General features: G+C 62.4%; 1 protein-coding gene across 1 annotated transcript; it reads right to left on the minus strand.

Annotated features, from left to right (window-relative positions):
• Window positions 1-1355: 1355 nt before the first annotated feature.
• Window positions 1356-22212, minus strand: MLXIPL (MLX interacting protein like). The gene is made up of 16 exons (XM_087751764.1): window positions 21749-22212; window positions 15155-15261; window positions 14920-15002; window positions 14624-14713; window positions 13814-13858; window positions 13314-13512; window positions 12676-12753; window positions 7453-8292; window positions 6768-6841; window positions 5540-5714; window positions 4751-4863; window positions 4445-4564; window positions 3983-4110; window positions 3499-3622; window positions 2169-2298; window positions 1356-1710 (listed from the first exon to the last, which is right to left on the minus strand). The coding sequence occupies exons 1-16, from the start codon at window positions 22042-22044 to the stop codon at window positions 1589-1591; spliced, it is 2724 nt and encodes a 907-aa protein (XP_087607890.1). The 5' UTR covers window positions 22045-22212; the 3' UTR covers window positions 1356-1588.
• Between the last annotated feature and the right edge of the window lie 559 nt (window positions 22213-22771).

Consider the following 22771-nt stretch of genomic DNA (forward strand, 5'->3'; position numbering starts at 1 on the left):
TGGTAGGGAGTGGCTCCACCAGTCTGTCTCCCTCTCGCACTCCCTGGTACTCCTCAGTCTTGCTACTTCTTCTTTCAGCTCTGCCACCACGCTGAGCAGATCCTCCCCCTGCTTGCACCTCATGCAGGCGTTGTCTCGGCAGCCCTCCATCACTGGAGCAAGGCTCTGGCACTCCCTGCAGCCAGAGACCTGGGAGGCTGCATGTTTGAGTGGGAGCTCCGTCTGCGTCACCACATCCCTTTCTGACACGCCATGCCCCGTTTGCCCGTCCTGTTCGCCATGCTCCTGGTCGCTCGCACTCCGTAGGGGCCCGTTTAAATCTCCCACGATTGCACCAGCAACGCCTAAGCCCCATCTGCCTCGCTCCCCAGAGCAGCCGGTTTTTCTTTGGCACGAGGGCCCCACCAGGCTCTTTATCGGATTCACTGGCACAGGAAACTGCCTTTTCCACCCCAATCTAGCAACCAGTCGCAGGACTTACCGTTGCTGCTGCCGCGTGCCTCGCTGACTGTCCCCAGCTTTGTTTGTGGACCTTTCCTAATCTCTGGTTGATGGCTGCTGCCTCTCAGAGCCAGCTCCCATGTCACCAGGAGCTTTTCACCTCATGAGCTCAGCTCCACCAGTGACTTCCCTTCTCAGCCACCCACCCAGCCAGTTCTCCCCACCCAGCCAGTCCTGGGTTCAGCTGGGCCATTCTGGAGAGGAAGGCAGCAGGGACATCGGGGACAGCGCTCTGCTGCTGGGAGAAGGCAGAGGGAAGTGGGAGGTCGGGGGGCCAGCGCCCAACGCACGCCGGGGACCAGACCTTGCCCTTTGGCTGGTCGGTGCCCGGGCACTGACAGCCGAATGCCCGTGAGGGGACCGGAGAGGCGGACGTGCAGCCGCGTCCCCACGGGGCATCCCACTGTCCTGGTTTCAGCTGGGATAGCATTGATTTTTCTTCCTAGTAGCTGGCGTAGTGCTGCCTTTTGGATTTAGGATGAGAATAATGTTGACAAGACACTGATGTTTGAGTTGTTGCTCAGTAGTGCTTACACCAGTCAAAGACTTTTTAGCTTCCCATGCTCTGCCCGGTCAGAAAGCAGGCGAGGGAGGCCTCTTTTATTACAAGTTGTTCAGTGTTATTGAAGAAAAAATAATCCCAAAAGCCAGAAGGCGGCTGCCTGCGGCCGGAGGGAGCCGGGATGTGTCGCGTGCGGGTGGATTAGTGCTTCTTGCCATAGATGGCGGCCAGCGCCTTGCGGGCGCCGGAGATTTGCTGCTCCAGCCTCTCCCGCGTGGCTTTGTTCGCAGTTCTTTTCAGCGTGGTTTCCATCTCCTCCACCACTACGCGGTGAGCGGCAGTGTTGTGGAAGGCGCAGATGGCCCGGTCCCCACAGGAGACCAGGTAGCGGCTGCTGGTGTCAAAAGCCAAGGCTCTTATGGCCTGGGCGTGCACAGCGAGGAAGTGCTCCTCCGCCTCCTCTCCTTGTGTTGTACATGGCAAAGTCCATGTGCCGGGGGCTCCTTGCTGGCATCGGTGGGCGCTTCTCTGGCAGCACCAAGGGTCTCGGCAAGGCTGGGAAAGCCCCTCCAGCTCTGGGGTGGGCTAGGAGGAGCTGCTGCCATGGCCCATCCTCGCCACTGCCTGCGTCGCCTGCTCGGGGACGCAGGCCGGGTCGCTCAGGATGGAGGTGGAAATGCTCAGCTGCCGGAGGGAGCTCAGGACGGCTGTGGGGAGAAGTGGGACATCATCAGATGCCCCCCCATGCCTTGGGGGCTGGAAGGAGCGTGGATTAAGCTGTCCTGTGGGAGATGGCTCTTCCCATCCCCGGTTCAGCCCTGCCATGTCCCATGAATGGGACAAGAGCTCCCTCCCAGCAGAAGGGGTGAAGGGAAACCCAGCCTGTGGGGCTGTGGGGAGGGCTGCGCCTGGCCGAGCCAGGACAGGGGCCCTCGGGTTAGGGCAGCAGCAGCCAGCTGAGCTGGGTGTGGAAGGAGCACGGAAAAGCTGCAAGCCCGCAGCCCCAGGACCTCCCGCGGGTGCTTCCCTCCTGTCTGGCAGAAGCGCCAGCCCCACCACCCCCCAGGACGCCCCCGTCCTTTTTGCCTCTGCTTTTCCATCAGTGCGTGCCCACAGGCCAGCCTGGCCCCTGCGGGGTGCCATGGACAGGAGCGGGGCCACCTACTCGGCCGAAGCGCTGGGAGGGAGCAGTGCTGGTCCAGCCAGGCGAGAGATGTCTGGGTGAGGCTCTCCATGCTGGCCGTGGAGACCATGCCGTTGAAAGACTCAAAGAGGGGCCGGATGATGATACTGAACTGATGGGAGCAGAGGAGTTAAGGACCCGCCTTGCCAAGGCCGTGGTCTCCCACCCGCCAGGTGTGGGCAGCACCCTCCTACAGGCAGCAGGACAAACCTGCCTGCCCGGCCACGGAGCAGACCTGCTGGGTGCCTGCCCCAGCGCAGCACCGCGCTGGGCACCAGCCCCTGCTGCTGGGGTGACGGGGACATGAGTGTCACCCGAGGCAGGCAGCGGGAGAGCTGCGTAACCCCGTCACGGCTGGGGCTGCCAGAAATGGTTATTGAGACACAAGACAACTCTTCCAGAGCAGATCCGGAGCCAGCTAGCGCAGTGCCCTCTGAAGTGCCCAGGAGCAGGGCACGACACCAGTGTGTCCAGTGTGCTCCCCTGGTGCTCCCAGCCTGCAGGAACCACCGCTGGGGACTGGGGACTTTGTGCATGTAGTAATCCACAGCAGATACCCGCACCATGAGCACGTCCTGGAGCTGGTGTTGGCTTTAGTGTACCCAGCGTCCTGTGGAAGGAGCTCCACAGCGCTCCCAGACTCTGCCAGGAGCCACCTCTGCCTTGCCCAGGCTGCCTGCGCTGGAGCGGACTGTGGGCAGCAAGGCCTGCCCATCCCTCTGCCCCTTGGGATTTTGTAAACCTCCCAGTCTCTGCAGGCTTGATGGTCCCAGTGTCTAATCCCTCCCCGCTCAGAGAGAAGCAGGACCAGCCCTTTGACCGCCTGTTCCCTGGCCCTTGGTTGTCTCCATCCTCTCCCCCGTGTGGAGCCCAGACTTGTGTCCCAGGCGAGGGCACACCTGGGTTTCCAGGGTGTGCCACGAGGCCGCCAAGGCCAAGCCATCGTGTCCCCAGCTTTGTTTCTGGACCTTTCCTGATCTCTGGTTGATGGCTGCTGCCTCTCAGAGCCAGCTCCCATGTCACCAGGAGCTCTTCCCCGCGTGAGCTCAGCTCCGCCAGTGATTTCCTTCTCCCCGAGGACTGACCATGTACTCCTACTCCATTTGCTCCCTTGCAACAGCATCTTCCTCCTAACCACAGCATCTCAGCGTGTTCCCATCATGTGCCCTTGGCTGGGAAACATCTCCCCGTGGTCCCCAGAGCCTCTCGAGCCAGAGGTACCCCACGGACCCGGGAGCAGCAGGTGAACCAGAGGACCTGGTGCTTGGTGGAGGGGTCAGAGCAAGCAGCAGACGCTGGCCCCAAAGGATACGATCCAGAACTTCCAGTTCTGCAGCGTGGAGGAGCGGACGTACTCGTCGAACATGCTGCGCATGTGGTCGAAGCGCTGGCGCGTGATGGGCACCCCCGTGGCCGGCAGCTGCTCCTGGCACAGGCTGTGGGGCACGAGCAGCGCCGTGGGTCCCTGTTCAGGAGGCCGGGAGCCGCAGGGGCCGCCCCATGGGGAGAGGCTCTGGCAGGACTCAGCACCCAGCAGGGGTGGGCAGGCAGTGTCCCCCTCCCAGGGCAGCTGTGGGACACGGCCCCATGCTCTGGTCCCACATAGCACTGCCTCTTGAGCATTCCCCCACAGCGAAACAGGCTTTGAGGGGGGACAGAGGGAAATGCAGGTCCTGGGAGGTGCTCAGAAGAGCTGCTGTGTCCTGCTGCCTGCCTGGTGCTGCCGCTTGCCCTGTGTGGCTACTCTGATGCAGGCAGTGGCTCCCTCCCGCCTCCCCCAGCCGTGTCCCCCTTACTTGATGGAGCCATTGAGCTCCTTGATCTGCTCCCGCAGTCGCTGCGCCTCGTCCTGCAGGGCTGCCCGCTCCTGCTGCAGCTTGCAGATGTACTCGGCTGTCTTCTGCAAGGTGGTGGCCTTGCTGACCTGTGCGGCCACAGGGTGAGAGGACGAAGGGAGCCCCCAGGGTGGGCAGGGTGTGGGGCACCCGGTGCTTCGTGCAGCGGGGCTGGCAGCGCGAGGTGCCATGTTCCCTGCTACTGAGCCTCGGCAGCTTCTGCCGTAGGCTCCAGAGCCCAGACCACCCTGGCACCACGTGAGTCTCCGTGTGCCTGGTGTGGGCTCGTGGCCTCCTGCCCCACAGGCTGGGGTGCAGGGCAGGAGCCCCGTGCACGGGGTCAGACCAGGGACGCAGCATCCCCGGGTGACACGCCGTGTCCCTGTATGCCCAGGGCCTGTCCACACAGCCCTGGGTGCTCACCTTGATGCTGGGCTGGGCGCTCAGCGTGCTCACCAGGCTGTGCAGCGTGTCGAAGCCCAGCTTGATGTTGAAGCGTCTCTTCTGCTCGGCAGAGATGTGCGTGATGCGGCGGCTCTCCATCTGCGGGCAAGCGCTGTCAGGCACCTCCTGGCTGTGGGGACAGCCCTGGGCTACTTGCCCCATCGGGGATGGGCTGGCCCAGAGCTCGCAGCAGGGGTAGGGGGGGAGTTTGGGGGGCAGCAGGAAAGGGGGGTGCCTATGGAGATGGTGCCCCCATAGCGAAGGCAGCGTTCGCTCCTGCCATACCTTGCTGGACTCAGGCCTGCCCTGACGGGACCCGGGATGGTGCAGGGAGATGCCAGCGCCCAGCCTCACGGCGGTTCCTGGGGAAGCCTGGCCAGGCTTGAGCCAGTCGCTGCCTGGAAAAGGAAAGGTGATGCTGTGGGGAGAGGGGCAGCAGCCCCTCGTGACGGGCTGGCACCAGGGTCCCGTGCTGGGACGGGCAGAGAGGAGCAGCCCGCAGCGCTACCCCGGCCCCTGGGCAGCCACCCCGCTCGGCTGATGGGGATGCTCCGGTCCAGCATCCGACCCCATCTTATCCCTTTGTCTTATCCCAAATCCCACTCTTTTTACCACTGCTCATAAATGGGAACATGTGGGATGTGACATTTTAAATTCCTGGTGTTTCTTGGGGTGGAAATCACCAGGAGAGAGTCCCGACAGCAGCAAGGCTGCGGTCTGCAGCGCCAAACTGAAACTGGAAACGACACCAGAGCCTGGTTTCCAGTCACCGCTCTGGTTTCTGTGGGTGAAAGCAGGGTTCTTCCCACTTGAAAACCAGGCTCCGGGTTTTCAAAACCACAGTCTGACATTTTGCTTCTCTTTGTCTTTTCCCATTTCTGCTTTTGCCCCTGTAGAAGGAGGCAGGTGAAGGGGCTGTGCCCTCTCCCGCAGAAAGAAATCATCCGTGCTCAGCTGGGCGCATGTGAACAGCTGGGGCTGGAGCCGACATGAAACATTCCCACAATGTTTGGTCCAAGGTCCCTGCAGGAGACGCAGTGTCCTGTGGAGCTCCTTGGGGTGCCCCAGACTCACCGCAAGCCGACGTGGGGGACAGCCGCTCTGCCTTGGGGACCAGCAGCGGGCCTGGCTGGGTGCCCGGCACCGGCACCGGCACTGCTTGGGAAGGGCTGGAGCCGGGAGCCAGTCCTGGGCTCAGCTGGGCCATTCTGGAGAGGAAGGCAGCAGGGACATCGGGGACAGCGCTCTGCTGCTGGGAGAAGGCAGAGGGAAGTGGGAGGTCGGGGGGCCAGCGCCCAACGCACGCCGAGGACCAGACCTTCCCCTTTGGCTGGTCGGTGCCCGGGCACTGACAGCCGAATGCCCGCGAGGGGACCGGAGAGGCGGACGTGCAGCCGCATCCCCACGGGGCATCCCACTGTCCTGGTTTCAGCTGGGATAGCGTTGATTTTTTTCCTAGTAGCTGGCGTAGTGCTGCCTTTTGGATTTAGGATGAGAATAATGTTGATAAGACACTGATGTTTGAGTTGTTGCTCAGCAGTGCTTACACCAGTCAAGGGCATTTCAGTTTCCCCTGCTCTGCCCAGTGCACAAGGAGCTGGGGGGGCACAGCCAGGCCAGCTGACCCAGACTGGCCACGGGGCTATTCCATACCGTACGGCGTCATGCCCAGTACATAAACTGGGGGGAGTTGGCTGGGGGGCAGCAATCGCTGCTCGGGGACCGGCTGGACATCGGTCGGTGCGTGGTGAGCAATTGTATAGTGTATCACTTGCTTTGTATATTATTATTGTATTATATCATTATTCTTCATTGTTATTACTACTACTATTACTATTACTACTATTCTATTTCATTTTCATTCAATTATTAAACTGTTCTTATCTCAACCCACGAGCTTTCTGACTTTCACCCTTCCCATTCTCTCCCCCGTCCCACTGGGGTGGGGGGAGCAAGCGAGCGGCTGCGGGGTGCTTAGCTGCTGGCTGGGGTTAAACCACGATGCCACCATCCGCAGGGGCAGCCCCAGCCCCATCGCCCCAGGGCAGCATCGCCAGGAAAGGGGCCCTGCAAGTGGGGTGTTTCCCACTTCTGCCCTGTTTCTTTTATGGGAGAAAACACTGAGGTGAGTCCCGCCACCCCATCCGCATGCCCCGTGCCTGTCCAGTCCCATATTGCAAGGGGTGACCCCACAGAGCCCCATCTCCCCACCTGCCCCATCTCTACCCCTGCCCCAGCAACCAGAAGGCATTTCCTGACCCGGGGGGACTATTCCCAACCTGGGGGGAAGGCGAGTGCTTACCGGGGAGACAGGGGTCACGGGCACGAGTCCTGCGCCCATTGGGCGTGGGGCATCCAGGGTCGGCTCCTGCTTGGCTGCAAGAGGGCAGGGAGCAGAAGGGTGCTGCTGCGTGAGGGGTCAGGGCTCGGGTGACCTTTCCTGCCCCACAGGACAGCCAGCCCCCAGCACCGGCATTGCTGCAGCCCCTTCCCTGCCAATCTGCCCTGGGGAAGGGTGAAGTAGCCCCTGGAGAGAGGTGCTTTTGCTCCGCGCAGTGGGGATGTCCTTGGGGACACTGGTGGAGGCAGAGACCCCCAGCCCCTCCCCAGCCCAGCATGGGGCTGGACACAACTTCTGTGGGACCTGTCCCATCGCATGGGTCAGGTCAGACACTGGTGACTCCTCAGCCCGTCCAGGGAGGACTGTAGAGACCAGGCTGGGGACATGGGGACCTTGCAGACGTGCCCATGGCCAAGCCCTGGGGCCACCTGGGCCCCATCTCCTTCCTGAGGCTGCTGGAGCTGGAGGGGGCTCCCCCGGGCGCAGCTTCACTTCTGGGTTTGGTGCTGCTCCGCCGTGGGGACAGCCATGCGCCCTGCCCAGCATCCCCAGTGTCCCAACGCTGGGGGGAAAGAGGGGTCCCATAGCATCCCTCCCCACCCCCGGCTCGCCCCTGCGTGCCCCCGCAGCCCACCAGCCCCGTTACCTGCGGTCAGCAGCTGGCTCAGGCAGGGGTTGGGCACGGCCAGGTGGGACGGTGTGGGGGGTCCCGGCAGCCTCTTCGCCTTGGTGCCACCGGGCTTTGCCTTCAGCCGCCCGCCCCCGCCCTGGGGCAGCCCCTTGGGGGGGGCAAACCGGGGGTCGCCCAGCAGGACGGGGGGGAGGAGCTGGGGGGCGGCCGGGGCAGGATACCCCGGGGGCACCATGCCCGCGGCGTAGCCCAGCCCCGGGGCATGGGGGGCGAAGCAGGGCGCTGAGAGAGGGGAGGCAGGGTGGGCGAGGAGCGAGGGGCCAGGCGAGCTGGCGTAGGGGAACTTGGACCGGGGGGCTGAGGCGGGGGAGAACGGGGGGTCCGGGCCCAGCAGCGGTGCCCCGGGGGATGGGATGGGGGGGGCGTAGGGGGGCTCCAGGCCGAGGCACTTGCCGGGGAGGCCATACTGCAGCAGGGGCTTGTGTCGGAGCTGGGGGCTGAGGGCGCCGGGCGCTGTGGCGGGGGGCTCAGGGGGCAGAGGGGCCGAGGGGAGCTCAGGGGCCAGGAAGGCGCTGTGGAGGCCGAGCTGGGAGGCACCGCTGGGCTGCGGGAGACACGGGAGGGTCAAGGGGGGTGGCTGGGGCACCGGCAGCCGCGGGACGCGGGCTGGGGTCCCGCTCACCTGGAGGAGGGTGCCGGGTGGGAGCGGGGCCTCAGGGCTGGCGGGCAGCCCCCGTGCACCCATCAGGGACTCCCCGCCACCGAACAGGGACTCGGCCATGGGCACAAAGCAGGGCGGCTCCTGGTAGCCTGGTTGCATCTGCGATGGCGGTGGCCGGTGGCCAGTGAAGATATCTGCAGGGCCAAGTGGAGACAGTGACAGGCATAAGGGGACCTTCCCAGAGGGGGGCGGTGACAAGCCCTGGGGCATGCAAGGGGTAGCCGTACCCCATTACTGGCACTGGCGGGGACTTGCCAGTCCCACCATCACCTTGTGGGGCCAGGGCAGCTCCCAGCTCTGCCGGTGGATTTGGCACTCAGGTTGTGAAATGCTGGAGTATGGAGGGAAGAGGCAGCTCACGCGCCCAGGGCCAGCCTTGTCACACGCATGGGGACAGGAAAACCCGCCCAGGGGTGCCACCCAAGGGTGGGGACCCCGTCCCCATCCCCAACACCCAGCTGGGCGCCACGTGCTCCAGCGCCAGGGCCGCTCCCCGCAGGGTGAGTGGCTGTACCACTCCTCCTGAACCAGCCCAGGGCTGGGGCAGGGACCACGACACCCAGGCTGCAGGGCAGCCACAGCGGGGGGCTCGGAGGAGCGGGTCCCCAAGCTGGGGGGGACGGTCCCCTGGGGTTGTGGCGAGTGCTCATTTCCCCGCCCCGGCGCTGCCGTGCATGCAGCCTGTGGCTAACCACATCCCATGGCCTTCCCGAAGCCGAGCCCCGTGACCTTGCCACGACTCCCTCTCGCTTCCTCTCCCCTTCCCACAACCCTGCTCCTTCCGCAGGCCCAGACACTGCGGTGCAAAGGGCTGGGCTGACACTTCGGGCAGCCACCTCCCCTGTGGAACGAGCTCCCCGGGCGCATCAGCCCTACGCACGCCTCGGCTCGGTGCCGGCGCTGCCATTGCCTGTGCCAGTGCTGACTGGGGCATTGCCACTGGGAGGGTTTTCCCTGTACAGGATGAATGCGGGGCAGGGATGGGGCAGCTGGATGCTTCCCCGTAGGATGGAGCAGGAGTGCTGGCGGGGTTTGCAGGCAGCTGATCGACAGCCCCTGGCACAGGCTCTGTGCCTGAGCAGCCACCCCGGGACACAGGCACTCGCACCCCCTCGGAAAGCACCCAGCCATGCTCCCAACGCCTTGCCTGGCCTGAGCATCGCTGCCACCGGGCCCCGTGCTGCTGCTGGCAGAGCCCAGCCAAGCCCACACACTGGCTCTGCCTGCCCGGCGTGTGCAGCCGTGCCACAGGCGCCGGCAGGGCTGCAAGGACTCCGCGCTCCCTCCAGGCTGTGGCACAGGCTCCAGCGCCTGGAGCACCCTGGCTGGGACACGCAAAGGCCTGAGACCCTTTTGAATCTACACCAGAGGAGCAAACGTGCCAGCAGAGTGGGATGCCATGGGGCTGAGCATGGTGCCGATTCCGGCAGTGCCATGTGCTGCCAGCCGAGGGTAACACCGGTGTGAGATGGGGCAGTGCTGCCGCTGAGCTGCCCCACTCAGCTCTCAGACTGCCCCTTCCCCCTGCCAAGGACACGGTGAATGCCCGGGGCTGTGGCAGGGCCACCCTTGCCCCTCCATGGGCCAGCACTCGCTGTGGGCTGCGGTGCTGCCAGGCAGGGTCTGAGCCTCCCCAGGGCGCAGCACCCAGCTCCTGCTGCCCCCAGCCCTCCGCTGTGCCCACACCAGGCTGTCCCCTGCCACCAGCACTGAAGCTCTGCGGGTATTTATAGGAATTTATGGTGCCCAGCTCTGCAGATTCGATTCCTCTTGTGGCTCTCACTGTGCTGCAGGGATGGAAGGTGGCTGGCAGCCCCTGGGCACCCTGTCCTCCCTTTCTCCTGCCCCTTCCCCACCCCACGGCTCTTGCCTATGCTCCTCTCCACTGTTGCATCACCCTGACCTGCTCCCAGGCCACGCAGCGTGGCCAGGGCACGTCGCTGCTCAAGGGAGAAGAGCCCGTGCGGTCAGCACACCACACCTTTGGCATCCCGTTCAAACCTGGGGCTGCTTTCCAATGGGATCGGGGCTACAGAGCCCATTCCCAAACTAAGGACCCTCCAGCATTGGCCCCAGGCTCTGCAAGAGCCCTGCCGCACAGCGGGGCGATGTCACCCCATGGGATGGCCAGCCCAGCCCCCAGCTCCCCAGTGCCTGGCGTGGGTCCTACCTGGAGCGCGGTGCCAGCAGGGTACGGGGCCGGGCTGCTCCCTCGCCTCTGCCATCAGGACTTCATCCACCCCACACTGCGCTCCGGCACCCACCGTGGACACGAGGTGCTTCCTCATTTGGGGATTGGTTTGTGCACACTGACTGACAGGCGCCGAGCTCTGCCACAGCCACCAGACGTGGTGACAGCCCTGTGACCCTGCGCCGACCGTTGCGGTGCCCACCCCGCACGCTTGCACTGCAGTGCTCTGCACGAGGCTGCTGGGGGGATCCCTGCTCCCAAGGCACAAAAAGCCATCGCACACCCTGCTAGAAAAGTGGCCTTGGGGACATAATTGGGTTGGCTGGCACCCGCAGCTCTGGCACCCAACACCCAGCATTCACCCGCCATCACCTCTCCCCACTACCTCCCACGGCCCCGTGGCGCTGCCTGTCGCAAGGTGTGCGCACACCTCTCTGCTCCTACACCTCTGCCCCGCACACCCTCACCTCCCCGCGCACGCCCGCGTTCCGCCAGCACGCACATCGTCACACGCAGCGCTCGCCTGGCACAGGACTGCAACCTCTCGTCGTCGGGGCGAGCTGCTCCGCGCAGCATCCCAAGAATGCCATGTCTGGGACAAACCTTCCACCCACGAGTCTCTGGGCACCCCGCAGGGTGCTGCCCTGCCCCGGGGCTCACAAACTTCTCTCCAGCCATGCTCAGCAGCCTGTGCCTAGGCAGACAACAAGCCCTACCTGGGACACCATCCCTGACCCCAGCTGGGCTTGGGACCCTCCCCAGCCCCAGGAGTCCCCCCACGCGGAGCCGCTGGGTATGGGCAGAACAGGAAGGGATGTTTTCCTGCCATGTAGTGGCTTGCAGTAAGACTCATCCCATTCCCAGGCAGCACCCTGGAGCAAAATGCAGGCCTTTTTCCCAGGGAAAAAAAAGACAACTTGGCTGCTCATAGAAATATCTTGGTTCAGCTGGGCACCGCCATGCCCCTTGCCGTCTCCTGCTGAGCACGAGGCTGTACCATGCCGGTGGCACAGACAGCAGCTGGGCACACAAAGAGAGGTGCCGGGGCTGCTGCTGTGACACCGTTGTGGCGAGGTGCTGCTTGAAAGGGGTTGGTGCAGCTTTCCAGCACCATGCAGGACATCTCGGGGGAAGGGACACTTGTCAAGTGTCAGTTTGACCCCTTTGGAGCTGTCCCACCTCCCAGCGACTGATGCCCACATGGGGCACTTGGGGACAGGAGGCAAAGGGCCAGCAGCGGGGCAGACCCTCTTCCCAGCACGGCTCACCCTGATGGGACCTCTGGAGGGAATGAGCGGAGGAGGAGGGCTGGCAAGAGCCTTCCCACCCCACCCATCCCCAGGGCATCCCGCTGCACATCAGAGTGCCCCAGCCTGCTCCCCGCCAGCATCTGGTCTTGCATCACCCCGCAGCTGTATGGCGCAAGCACCCTTGTTTCCTCCCGCCGAAGGAAGTGGAGACCAGCAGTGGAGCTCGCAGGGTGCTCACAGATGCACGGAGGGGTCTAGAGATGCTGGTGCTGCCCGAGGCCACCGGCTACCTGGGAGGGCTGCAGCCACCAACCCACACCAGCTCCCACCCTGCAAAGTGTGCCCAGGCCACTGGCTCCAGCACGTTCGAGGGCAGAGCTGGTCACCGGTGCAGCGTGCACCAGCGGTGCCTTGCCCTGGCATACGGGGACCCTGCACTGCACAGCTGGGACCAGGACATGTCCCGGCTGACTCCACGGCGCTGACAGGCACTCACGGCTCAGAGGCTGCATGGCAGCGCTGGTGGCAGCCCCACGGGAGGAGGCTGCCATTGCCCACTTCCCAGCGTTCTCCTCGGCAGCCCTTTGCCCCAGCTGGACACCAGTGCCAGGTTTGTCTCTGGGCCAGTCTGGCTGCTCAGCCTGGGGCTGGAGGGGGAGTGGGGTGAGGAGGGGGACACAGCAGCACAGAGCTTGCTCTCTAGAGCTTTCCTCTTTCTTTTGGGGGGACAATTGTCCTTCCTCTGTCTGCAGCCAAAACGAGGTGGTTTGGCACTCTGGAAAGACGCTCTGTAGAACTGCCCTCCCACAGCTCCCGGCCAGGCCCTTCCCGACCTGCCGTGGCTCTGCCCCGGGCACAGGCAGGCATGCCAAGCCCCTGCCCCACAGCCTGCCGCAGCCCCCTGGCCCATGCAGGCTGCTTTTTCCATGCTGGTGGATGTCCAGTGCTTTCTGGCTGCCCCAGCAGCTCCCACTGCTGCCTGGCCAACCCTCTGACCCCCCCATTCTGGGCTGCCATGGCGTGCAGAGCGTGCTGGGCCGTGTGGGATATAGTACCGCAGCCAGGCTGGCTCTTACCTGAGATCTCCATCTCATCCAGGCTGGGCTGCAGGGGTGCCAAGTCCGGCTGTATCATGTCAGCATTCCCAACATACGCTGGAAGAGGGCAGAGCTGCAACATCGGGGCCCAGCCACTGCACCCCCAAGACCCCCCTTCAGGGCTTCTTCCACCAGTGCCCTCCGTGGCACCCCAGAGTCACCCTGCATCGCTGCACCCTGCCCTGCAGCCGTGCACAGGCAGAGAGATGGGTGCCCACCCTGTGGAGACCCAGGGCCATCCTGTCCCCACCACCCTGCCCACCAGCACCTCTGGGACCTCATCCAGTGCCCAAGAACCCCAGGGGAGGGCTGATCCTTGGCACAAGACCTGCCTGGTGCTGCAGGAGCTCCAGGGACCTGGGCAGGCAGGGACAGCAAAGAGTGGCCATGGAAGGCAGGACCTGCCCGCTGCTTACCCAGGGCTGGCAGCCCTGCCCTGGGGTCTGGTGCAAGGTCCTTCATGGGGCGAGTGCTCCCTGGGCGGCTCAGCCCATCCCAACTGGGACAGCCCAGGCTGGTCCATAGGGAGCCACCGGAGGAGGGGATGCTCCCGCCCTGCCCAAACAAGAGCTCCATTTGGGCAGGGCAGGAGCATCCCCTCCTCCTGGGGTACCTACCATCCTCGGGGAGTGCCTGGTGGGTGCTGGGTGTCTGTGTCATGGTGAAGAGGGTGTCAGAGATGTCTGAGAGGAAGGTGTCCAAGTCGAAGTGCTGCCTACCCCCCGGCTCCTCTTCCTCATCCCCAAGCAGCATGGGCACCACGTTGCAGAAGAGCTGGTTGCACCATTTCTCCGTTGGCCTCCAGACATCCTCATCCTGCGTGAGATGGAGCAAGGGAGCTAGGTGGGCACCTCTCATAGGTGGGGTCCATGCCTGGCTCCCCAGCTGCTCTCCCTGGCAGCTCCCATGCTCCCCGCAGCATTTATCACTCCAAGGCTTCACACCTGGCACGTTGGTGATTCCAGAAGGGTGAATCTGGCATCCCAAGTGCTTGGCATCCCATCCCATTGGGCTCATCACACCCTGGGGCTTTCATCCACTCTTCTCCCAAGCTGCCCAGCGTGGGGGTCTGCATTGCACCCCCCTTTTCCCCCCTCCCCACCCTTCCCGGACTCACCCGCTTTGGGCTGGAGGGCTCTCCCTCCCGGGTGGACTTTCGGAGCTAGAAGGAGAAGACAGCTTGTGTCACCCCCCAGCCAGGGCAGGCACGGCATGGGGCAGAGCCAGGGGCAGGGCAGAGGGGGACAGTGCTCAGGAGGGGAGTCCCTGGGGGGCTCAGTGTGGCCGCCATGAGTTCACACCTGCCTTTACTCTGCAGGGTCTGGGCTGAGCAGCCACCGCAGCAGTGGGACCAGCGGTGTGTGGCGGTGTGAGGCTGCCAGCACCCTGTCCACCTGTGGCACCCCCAACCTTTATTGGTCCCGAGTGAGCGGCTGGGGAGGAGGCTGGACCACGCTCCACCCCGCGTGGTGGGCGGCCAAGGTCATGGTGCCATCATGCCTGAGAGCGAGCACCCGGAGTGATGCAGAGCCACCCGGCCTGCCTGGCAGCACATGCTGCCAGGGTGAAACATGGCTGCCAGTGGCATGCCAGCAAATCCCAGCCCAGCTGGAGCGCTGTGTGTGAGCCGTGGTCCTGCTTGACCCACCCCACCACGTGTGCTGTGGGTGCGCTGCCAAACCCAGCCCCAGAGCGTGCACCGGGCACAGGGACCACACCGCAGCACCGTGGGCAGCTGGGGACAGAGTCCCCGCCGAGCTCCCCTCCATCAGCACCACAGGGGCAGCCAGCATCCCCCTCCCGCGCTGGCAGGAGCCTGCCACGTCCTGCTGCCAGTCAGCCGCGGCGCCACGTTGGGCACGCTGACGTCCTATCCCACCGCCAGCACCGCCATGGGACGGGGAGCAGCACAGGCAGAGTCACTCACCCGCTTCTTGTAGTAAATTCTCCACTTGTGGTACTCCCTCATCACCACCTCGATGCGGCGTTTCCAGTAGTTGCCCTCCAGCACGACAGCCTGGGGGGACAGGACAGGGGTCACGGCTGAGCCCCCCAGCCCCAGGGCCCCGCAGCCAGGGCTGGTTTCCTTGTGCCACATCAGAAACACCTTTCCCAGCAAATCTATGAAATACAATGAGCTCTGCCCGCTGTGTGTCCCCAGCTCCCACCTCTGCCACCCCGACCCGCTCCTGGCCCTGAGAGCTGCGAGGGACCATGCCCTACCTCTGGTTTTCGGTGCTCATCGGCTTCCGACCCCTCCAGCGGGGTGATGAAGCCACACACAGGGTTCTTCCTCCGCTCCACATCTGCACAGGGGAAAACACAGCTGGCTTTACCCATGGCTCCATCCCTGGGCAGGGGAGGGTGCCCACGCACCCGTACAACGCAGTGCCAGCCCCAGCCCACTCGACATCGTCCAGCAGTCGGCAGAGGGAGCGGGATCTGGCCCCATACTCACATTGGATGTACCACGCTCTCCAGATAGCGTTGTTGAGACGGATTTTATCCCGGCAAAGCAGCCGCAGGCCCTTGAAATTCTTCCACTTTGGAGACACCAGCTTCCCACTAAAACACCAAGCAAAGGAGAGGCTGAGGGGCACCGTCCCAGAGCCCTCCCAGTTCAGGGTCTCCCAAGGGGGCCATGCTTGAAGAGATGCCCAGGGCCACCAGCCTGGTGGCAAGTCTGGAGCAGGCGCAGCCATGTGGCTCCGCTGCAGGTTGCTAGTCTGGCACCCATGGGAGCACCCACAGGATCACCCTGAGCTCCTGTTCACCCTGACAGCAGCACAGACCTAAACTGGGAGCTCCACAGACCCACACGAGGCTTGTCGAGCCCCTGGGATTCAAGCACAGCACACGGAGGAATTGATTCATCGAAGCTCAAACCCCACGTCCGAGGTGGGACCCTGCTGCCCCCGACCAGGACGGCCACATTCTGGCCCTGGGGCATGGGAAGGGAAGTCTCCCACCGAGGCGAGATGCCCGGACACACGTGTTGCCCACATCGCAGCATGTGGGCAGCTATTTCTGACCCTCCTTTTAACGCCAGGCGAGGCTTGGAAATGCTCCCTTCAGCTGGGAGCTGGCGCAGGCAGCGGGGTGGGCAGGGGCAGCCATCTGCACGGGTCTGGGGAAGGCAGGACAGCAAACTGGAGGACGTTAAGGACATTAAGGGATGCTTGCCTGTGCCCCAAGAAGGGCAGAAAGTGGGACCAGCCCTGCCCGCAGCCCAGTGCTGCACTGGGCTCCTCTCCGCACCCATCCCTGCAAACCTGCACCCCTCGCCCCGGCCCCCAGCCCGAGCTGGGCTCCCTCCTTCCCGTTTCCCAGCTCCCAGAGGCAGCTGTGTTTGTTCTGCAGCTGGTCGTGGTGGCGGTGATGTCCCTAATGGGGCCTGCAGTGCGGGCAGCCTCATTTCACTAATTGTCTTGTTTCCTTCCAGCGGAGGGACAGGACCCTCTTGTGTCACCCGCCGGCGGGGGTTCCCAGGGTCCTGCTGCCCCAGGAGCTCTGCAGGGGAGGCTGGGGTCTCTCTGCCTTACTTTGGGGTCCTTTTCACCTCTCCCTGCGAGGTCGGCAGCTGCCCCGCTCTCCCACCCACCAGGGCACGGCCTCGGGGCGATGCCAGCTGCACGGAGGGGCCCTTTAGGAGCCGGCTGGGGGCTGCACAGCACCCCTCCCTGGGAAGCCCACATCCCTCCCCAGCCAAGAATTTTTCCCTTAAAGATCTCAGTGCTGTTTTGGATCCCGTTTATCCTTGGCACGTGCAGGGAGGAAGAAATGTAGAGGCTGGGCTGGGTGTAGGGGTGCCATATCCCCCTCTTGCCTTGCATCCCAAGGTGCCATGGGGCCGTGTCCCCAGGGAGGTGCTGGGGATGAGAGCAGTGCCTGGCTAATGCTTTAAGAAGCCACGCACTTGTTCACTCAAGCTTGTGACACCTTCAAGCACCCTCACACAAAGACTCTGGCCAATTCTGCATTAACCTGCCTTGAAATCTGCCTCCTGCTGCACGGCACGGCACAGCATGGCGAGCGGGGCTCCCTCCCTCAGCAGCTGTGCCGGCTCGGCTCGGAGCTTGGCTCGGAGCTCTGTGCAGCCCAGAGGGCAGGTAGCTTGTTGCAGACAGGGTGCTGTTCTCGACACTAGAGCCAGGCAGCCTGTACAGGCAGCAGTGCAGGCAGCGAGGCCCCCGTGCTGGTCCTACAGGGCTCTGCGGCCACAGGGAGCGTGCCGGGGTACAGGGGAGAGGAGAGCGCTGCTGTCCCATCTTGCTGTGGGGGACAAGGACCGGGGACCCCTCCGGCTCCAGAGCCTGATGCAGGGACGTGTCTGGCAGTGGGTGCTCCCACCCACAGGGGTGGACAGGGACGGTCTCCCCAAGGAGACCCAGCCCAACCCACGGCCCCAGGGGCTGGGGAAGGACCCGTGTCCCCGTGGCTCCAGCCTGCAGAGAGTTAAGGACTTGGCTACGCGCTGGCCACTCTGCTATCATCAGGATTTTGAACTTTCCCCAGCAGCACAAGGCAAACAGCATGGTGGTGCCAAGCAGAAGAGCCAATGGAAGGGACGGGTTGCCCAGGCGCGCGTCCAGATCCTGCTGGTCAAGGCTACCCAGCCACGCTCCTCACCAGCGCCGCCCGCCCCAACAGCCAGCTTAAAGGAGCCGCTGGAGCCTGTGGACCGCAGCCCCGCAGCCGCAGACGGCACCTCAGCCACGCGCGAGGCTGGTGGCGCCTTTGGGCTTCGCCATTAACTGCCTTCTTTCCTCATTAACGATCCTTTCAGTTTTGGGGCTTATCAGGCTGATCTTTGCTCCCTGATTTGCCTTGAAAATGGCCCCACCCTTCCCTGAAAATATCTCCCCGGGGAGATGGATGCAAACCCCACACTGAGCTGTGAGAAAGGTTTGGGATGCCCCAAGGAGGCTGGAGGTCCTGCTGCCCCACGCTGCTGGAGAAATGGGGGCACAGAGCCCACTGCCGGGGAAGGGGTCTCTGTGGGACGAGGGGAGGTGGGACCAGGGCTCAGCCCAGGACCAAACCTGGCGTGGGTCGGCACCGGGTCAGTTACACCTTGTTTGCTCTATGATTCATTTGGCCCGTCCAGAAGTTTAAGGTGTTGCAGCCCCCGCTTTCATGGCAAGGTAAGTATTTTGGTCTCCATTGACAGCAAGAGGAGAGGGGAGGAATGATCTGGCGAGATGCAGGGCTGCACGAAGAGAAACGGGCAGTAGAAGGAGCAGAACGGTGAAGCTGAGGGTCCTCTGGCAGGTACAAGCCTGCTTGGCCGTCCCGAGCGCAGCAGGAGCGGGATCCCCTGAGGGGCCGTCAGAGCCCCCCTTGCTCCCGGGGCTGCCGGGACACAGCCGGGCCCTGGACTGGCTGAAAGAGGACGGCCTTTCCTGGAGGTCCTAAAAGCTCACGTTCGATTTCTCACAAATTTTGCTACCAAAGTCACGTCTTTTCTGGAGTTTTTATGTTTTAAAATCCAGAGTCTGGGAAAGAAAGTTAAAAAACTAACCACAATTTTCCTGAAAAGTGCCCCCCAAGCAAAAAAACTGACTGTGTTCAAATCCGACTTCAAATCTCTACTATCTGACTGAGCTTTTTTCTTGCCCGCCTTGCGCTGATGAAAAGGCTGCTGCACCAGCATGGCTGCTCGCCGTGCTCCCTCCTGCGGGAGCGAGCTCTGCCCCGGCAGGCGTGGGTGCATCTGGGGTAATTCAAGGGCAGCGTTGTAACAAAGGTGTTAACAGGCTGTACTGCAGATTAGATAGGGACCTTGGGAAATGGCAGAGAAAAGGCGTGCAGCTCCCTGCCGCTAATGACAGCGCAACCACACTGCAGCGTGGGTGGGTTTAGCCTGCGCATGAGCCCGTGCCCCTCGCCAGACCTGGTATTGTCCGTCGTGTAGATAATTCATAGCAGAAGCTGCCCAACCTGCCACAAAGCCCCAAAGGGATCTGCCAAGCCGGGGCTGCCATCGGCACCGAGCCCGGCTCCCCTGGCCAGCGCGCCCCGCTTCCTTCCAGCCGGGGCACAGGCAGCGCCCCGACCGTCTTGGGTCTGAATGAGACTGAAGCCTCATCAAATGGCGGGTCTGAGCTAGGGCACAGGGCTGCGGGCAAATGCTGGTGAACTGGAGTGAACTGAGGTGAGCAATTTGCCAGGAGGGCAAGGGAAAGGGCAGGCTGATCCCGAGAGGAGGAGATGGGGAGAGGGCAGCTCAGCGTGTGCGTCACCGGGGTCTCTGCCTGGGTACTTGCTGCCCCGCTGCGTGGGTGTTTAAGGCACTGTGAATTCGAGAATCAATTAGAGAGTACAGCAAAGCTATAGCAGCAATTCCAGTTCTTCTAGGAAAGCCTCAGAGCTTTCTAGCATGCTATCAGCTTGCCTTGAGGATGAATTAGTACCGAATCGGCATGCAAGGGTGAAATCAAAGCCTACCTTGTTTTAAATCATGAGAGGGGCAGTGTTAATACTCCACATCGCTTACCAGTCTGATGTCCCTGCCTGCTCCCCTCTCAGTATTTGCAAGGAAGAGGAGGTTAATCTACATCACGCTCTGGGAACAGCTACAGGAGGCTTCCTCCGAAGCACAAGATAGAGGCGTGCAAGATAAGGCCATGGGCGTCTGCAGTTTGCAGTTCCCATCTGCACCCAGTTTTCCTCCCTTCAGGAGGACAGTTCCCCAGGTCGGTCACCCAAGGATTCCCTGCAATGGGTGACAGGAAGGTGTGTGAGCCCAGGAGCCCAGCTCCGCAAGGCAGGACACCCGGGAATGACGCCGCGGTGATGGGGAGAAAGCTTGCTCAGCTGGGGAGATTGTGCCAAGGTGGGAGCGTGAACAGTTCCTGAAGGAGCTCAGCTCCACATGCTCGGCTTTTTGGGGGAACCTGAGGATGCCACATGTGCCGCAGGGAGGTCCGCCCATGGGAGAAACAGCAGGCTAAGGAAGGGATTCAAGAAACAGCAGGTTCCAGGAGAAAGAGTGGATGAGAATCATTAAGTCTTTGGCAGGAATGCTGCTGGAAAGAGAGTTGTGTCCTGGAAAATGGGTACAAAGGGCCTGGGAACTGCTTCATCCCAACCTCCAGCACCAGGAGGAAGACCTCGGTGGGGGGATTTGCCTCTCCTTGAGGGATCTGAAGAAACAAGTTACTGCTAGAAGCAAGTCTTGATATGGCGAGACCATTTCTTTCCCAGTGAGGGGGCAATGCACAGTGCAGCCCATGGGGGATAAAACGTGAGATCCTCGCGGTGATTGCTCAAGCTAAGACAGGACTGCCGTAAACGTCTGTGAAGTACCACGGAGGAATGCTGGAGAGGGGAGGAATTACAGCTACCTAAATGAGTGTCCAGCTACAGCCTTTGAACAGCCTCCCAACTGATACCTTTCCGTGGTTTCTGCTTTGTTAGGGAGTTAGTCTACAACATCACTGTGGATGCACTCCTGACGACTGGAGGACATTTGGCTGGCCACGCCAACCGAGGCTGTGCTGCACCAGCGCCACTTCTGAGGAACCTGGCTGGGAGGGAAGGTGGGAAATGGCAGATGATGCAGAGAGGTATCAAATCAGATAAGACTAAAAGTAGAGGTGCGCCAAGTATCTTTAAACTCCATTTTCCCCTTCTGATACCTTCCTCCAACCACTGCTTACAAGTCTGTCAAAAATGCATTAGCAAAGCTGCCATAGGGAGAAAAGAAATGGCTGAACAGCAGCTAGCCAGCAGAGCGGTCAGCTCTAGAGCCAGAGTCCAGTCCCACCTGTGAAGAGGCATATCCAGCACTGCATTGGAGGTCCAGGTTCACCTGGACCTGATCCCTGATCAATGCTTGTCATCCTGTTTTTAGGGTGCTGGCAAGCTGCAGAGCATGACAGGTGGAGGGGGAGAGCGTCTAAGGATGGAAGGAACTCCAAGAGAGAAGAACCAAGCATGAAGTTCAGAGAACATCCAATGTCCACATTTCCCTGCTTGGCTCCCATGACCTGCAGCTACCCTGGCTCCACGGCAGACCAAGAACTGCTCCCACAGGTGCTGAGCAAGACCTAGTCTTCCACCAAGGCAGCCAGGAGACATCTCTAGTGCTCTGGGCTCTGGGGTGGCCATCAGAGGTGGCACTAATGCTTTGTAGCTGATGTGGATCCTCCTCACTGAGGGCTAATGTCCAGCTGCAGTTACAGTTTGCCATCGTGCTGGGCTTGGCGCTGGTGTGTGCATTGTCATGCTCAGTGCAGGAGGGCAACAAGGCCCTGGAAGAGTCCAAGGGGTAGAGAGATCTGGACACTAGTAGAGCAAGTCACCCTGATGCTATGCTTCAGAGAACTCAAAGCCTTGGGGCCTTGGCAAAAGAAGGGACCCGCCTCCAAGAATGTGGACCAAGGCGCTAAGAGACACAGGTCAGGCTCTCCTGTTGTCACCGAGGAGCTGTGGGGTGAGCAGGTCCCTAGCATCCTGAGCTTGGGTGATTTGTGTGGTTGGGGGAACAATGCAGCCCATCTGATTTTGCAGGAGAGAAGGGGGGAAGCTTTCAGGAGGCCCTGGACAAAGCCCCGTGCAGCCATACAGCCCTGAGTGCCGCTGCATGTCCTGGAATAACCTTGGGACATGTAGGCAGAGTCAAGGACGGGAAGGCAGGACTCCTGCTCTGGGCTGGATTGCCAAAGACTGAGCATTGGCTGCCCACAGGGTTATTGCTGCTCTACAGAGTGTGCAGGACCTGGCCCTGAGGGTGCTACAGCCGGGTGCAGTGACTACAGATCTCATGTGACGGTGGAGTAGGGTTAAGCTACACTTCTCATCTGGCTCCATGGCCAACAACCCAACACCAGCTCTTTCTCCCTGAAACCTCCCAGGATGGCAGTTTTTGAGCAGATTGCACATCACAACCCAATAGACAAGAATACGAGGACGCTATCAGTTGGCAAGTAGCAGCAGGTTCCCGGAGGGTCAGTGGGGCTCAGACAGTCTCAAGCCTTCAAAGAGCTGGGGGGGGGGGGGGTGTGTGTGTCCGGGAGATGCATGCCAGCACGAGGGATGTTGTACTTACCTGTACTCCAGGCTCATGCACTCGAAGAGCCGGGTGAGGGTCGGGTCAATGCTCCGGGGATCAGCCGGTTCGGGCTCGGTGCGGTGGTGGCGCCGGCGGGGCAGTGAGTCACTGTGCGGGGACGACACCATGAAGTGGCCACTGTGGATGACCTGGGAGGGGTTCTGCGCCCCAGCACCCGGTCCTGTGCCACCCGTAGCCGCGTCCTCGGAGTCGGAGTCGGAGTCAGAGACAGGGCATGGCCCAACCGGCGGCTTTGGGAAAGGTCCCGGGAGCCCCACCTGAGCTTCTGCCATCAGCTGGCACCGGCTGGGGAGCTTTATCAGCCTGCCCCAGTGCTGTGGTCCACGTCCTGGTTGTGCCGGAGCCCTACGGTTGCTGCGTTGGCATTGAGCACATGCCGTTGGGCTCCTCAGGACAGGACACCCACACAACACCTCCTCCTCAGCGCCGCTTGCACCACTCCAGACCACGCCGTCTCCTCCACGCGACGAGGTTCAGCTTTCGGTTTGCCGGGGCAGCTCGCCGTCAGTCCTATTTATAGCGGTGGCAGCTGGTCCCGCCCATGGTGCACCGTCAGCCAGGCCACAGCGCCCTGCCACCAGCCACTGGCCACCATCCTGCTCTTGCAATGCGCCTGGCGGCCCTGGCTTTTATTTCCCCTGCAAACCTGGGGAGGAGCGGCTGTGGGTCCCCTGTCCCCCCTCACCCACGGCCATGGGTTGGCTGGCAGTCGGCTCTGTTTACCCAGGGTTAATCGCTGCTCCCAGCGCCCCGGCGGGGAGAGGAGCGGGTGGTATTTACCTAGTGCCTCTGCCCTAATGTATCTCCCTGCACTTCCAAGGGAACAAATACAGATTAAGGGACACAAACAGGTAAAATTATAGCAACGGGCACCCAGCTCGGCACAAAGCACGCCGAGTCACTGAGCCGTGCGCCAAGCTGAGAAACAGCCCAGGCAAAAGCCTGCTCCAAGGTGTTACCCAGCAGGAGGGGGGATGCAAACGCCAAATGCAAGAGAAG

The sequence above is a fragment of the Nipponia nippon genome, unplaced genomic scaffold, assembly GCF_047370975.1.
Source record: "Nipponia nippon isolate SJK-2023a ecotype South Korea unplaced genomic scaffold, ASM4737097v1 scaffold_15, whole genome shotgun sequence".
Classification (NCBI taxonomy): Eukaryota; Metazoa; Chordata; class Aves; order Pelecaniformes; family Threskiornithidae; genus Nipponia; species Nipponia nippon.

What these genes read in the sequence shown, in the direction of transcription:
- MLXIPL (XM_087751764.1), bottom strand. Translation starts at nt 22,044, where the DNA reads ATGGCAGAAGCTCAGGTGGGGCTCCCGGGACCTTTCCCAAAGCCGCCG. An exon ending in AGAACTGGAAGTTCTGGATC is followed by an intron (nt 2,299 to 3,498) that starts GTATCCTTTGGG and finishes TGCTCCCATCAG; the next exon opens with TTCAGTATCATCATCCGGCC. An exon ending in CCTCCCAGCGCTTCGGCCGA is followed by an intron (nt 1,711 to 2,168) that starts GTAGGTGGCCCC and finishes TTCTCCCCACAG; the next exon opens with CCGTCCTGAGCTCCCTCCGG.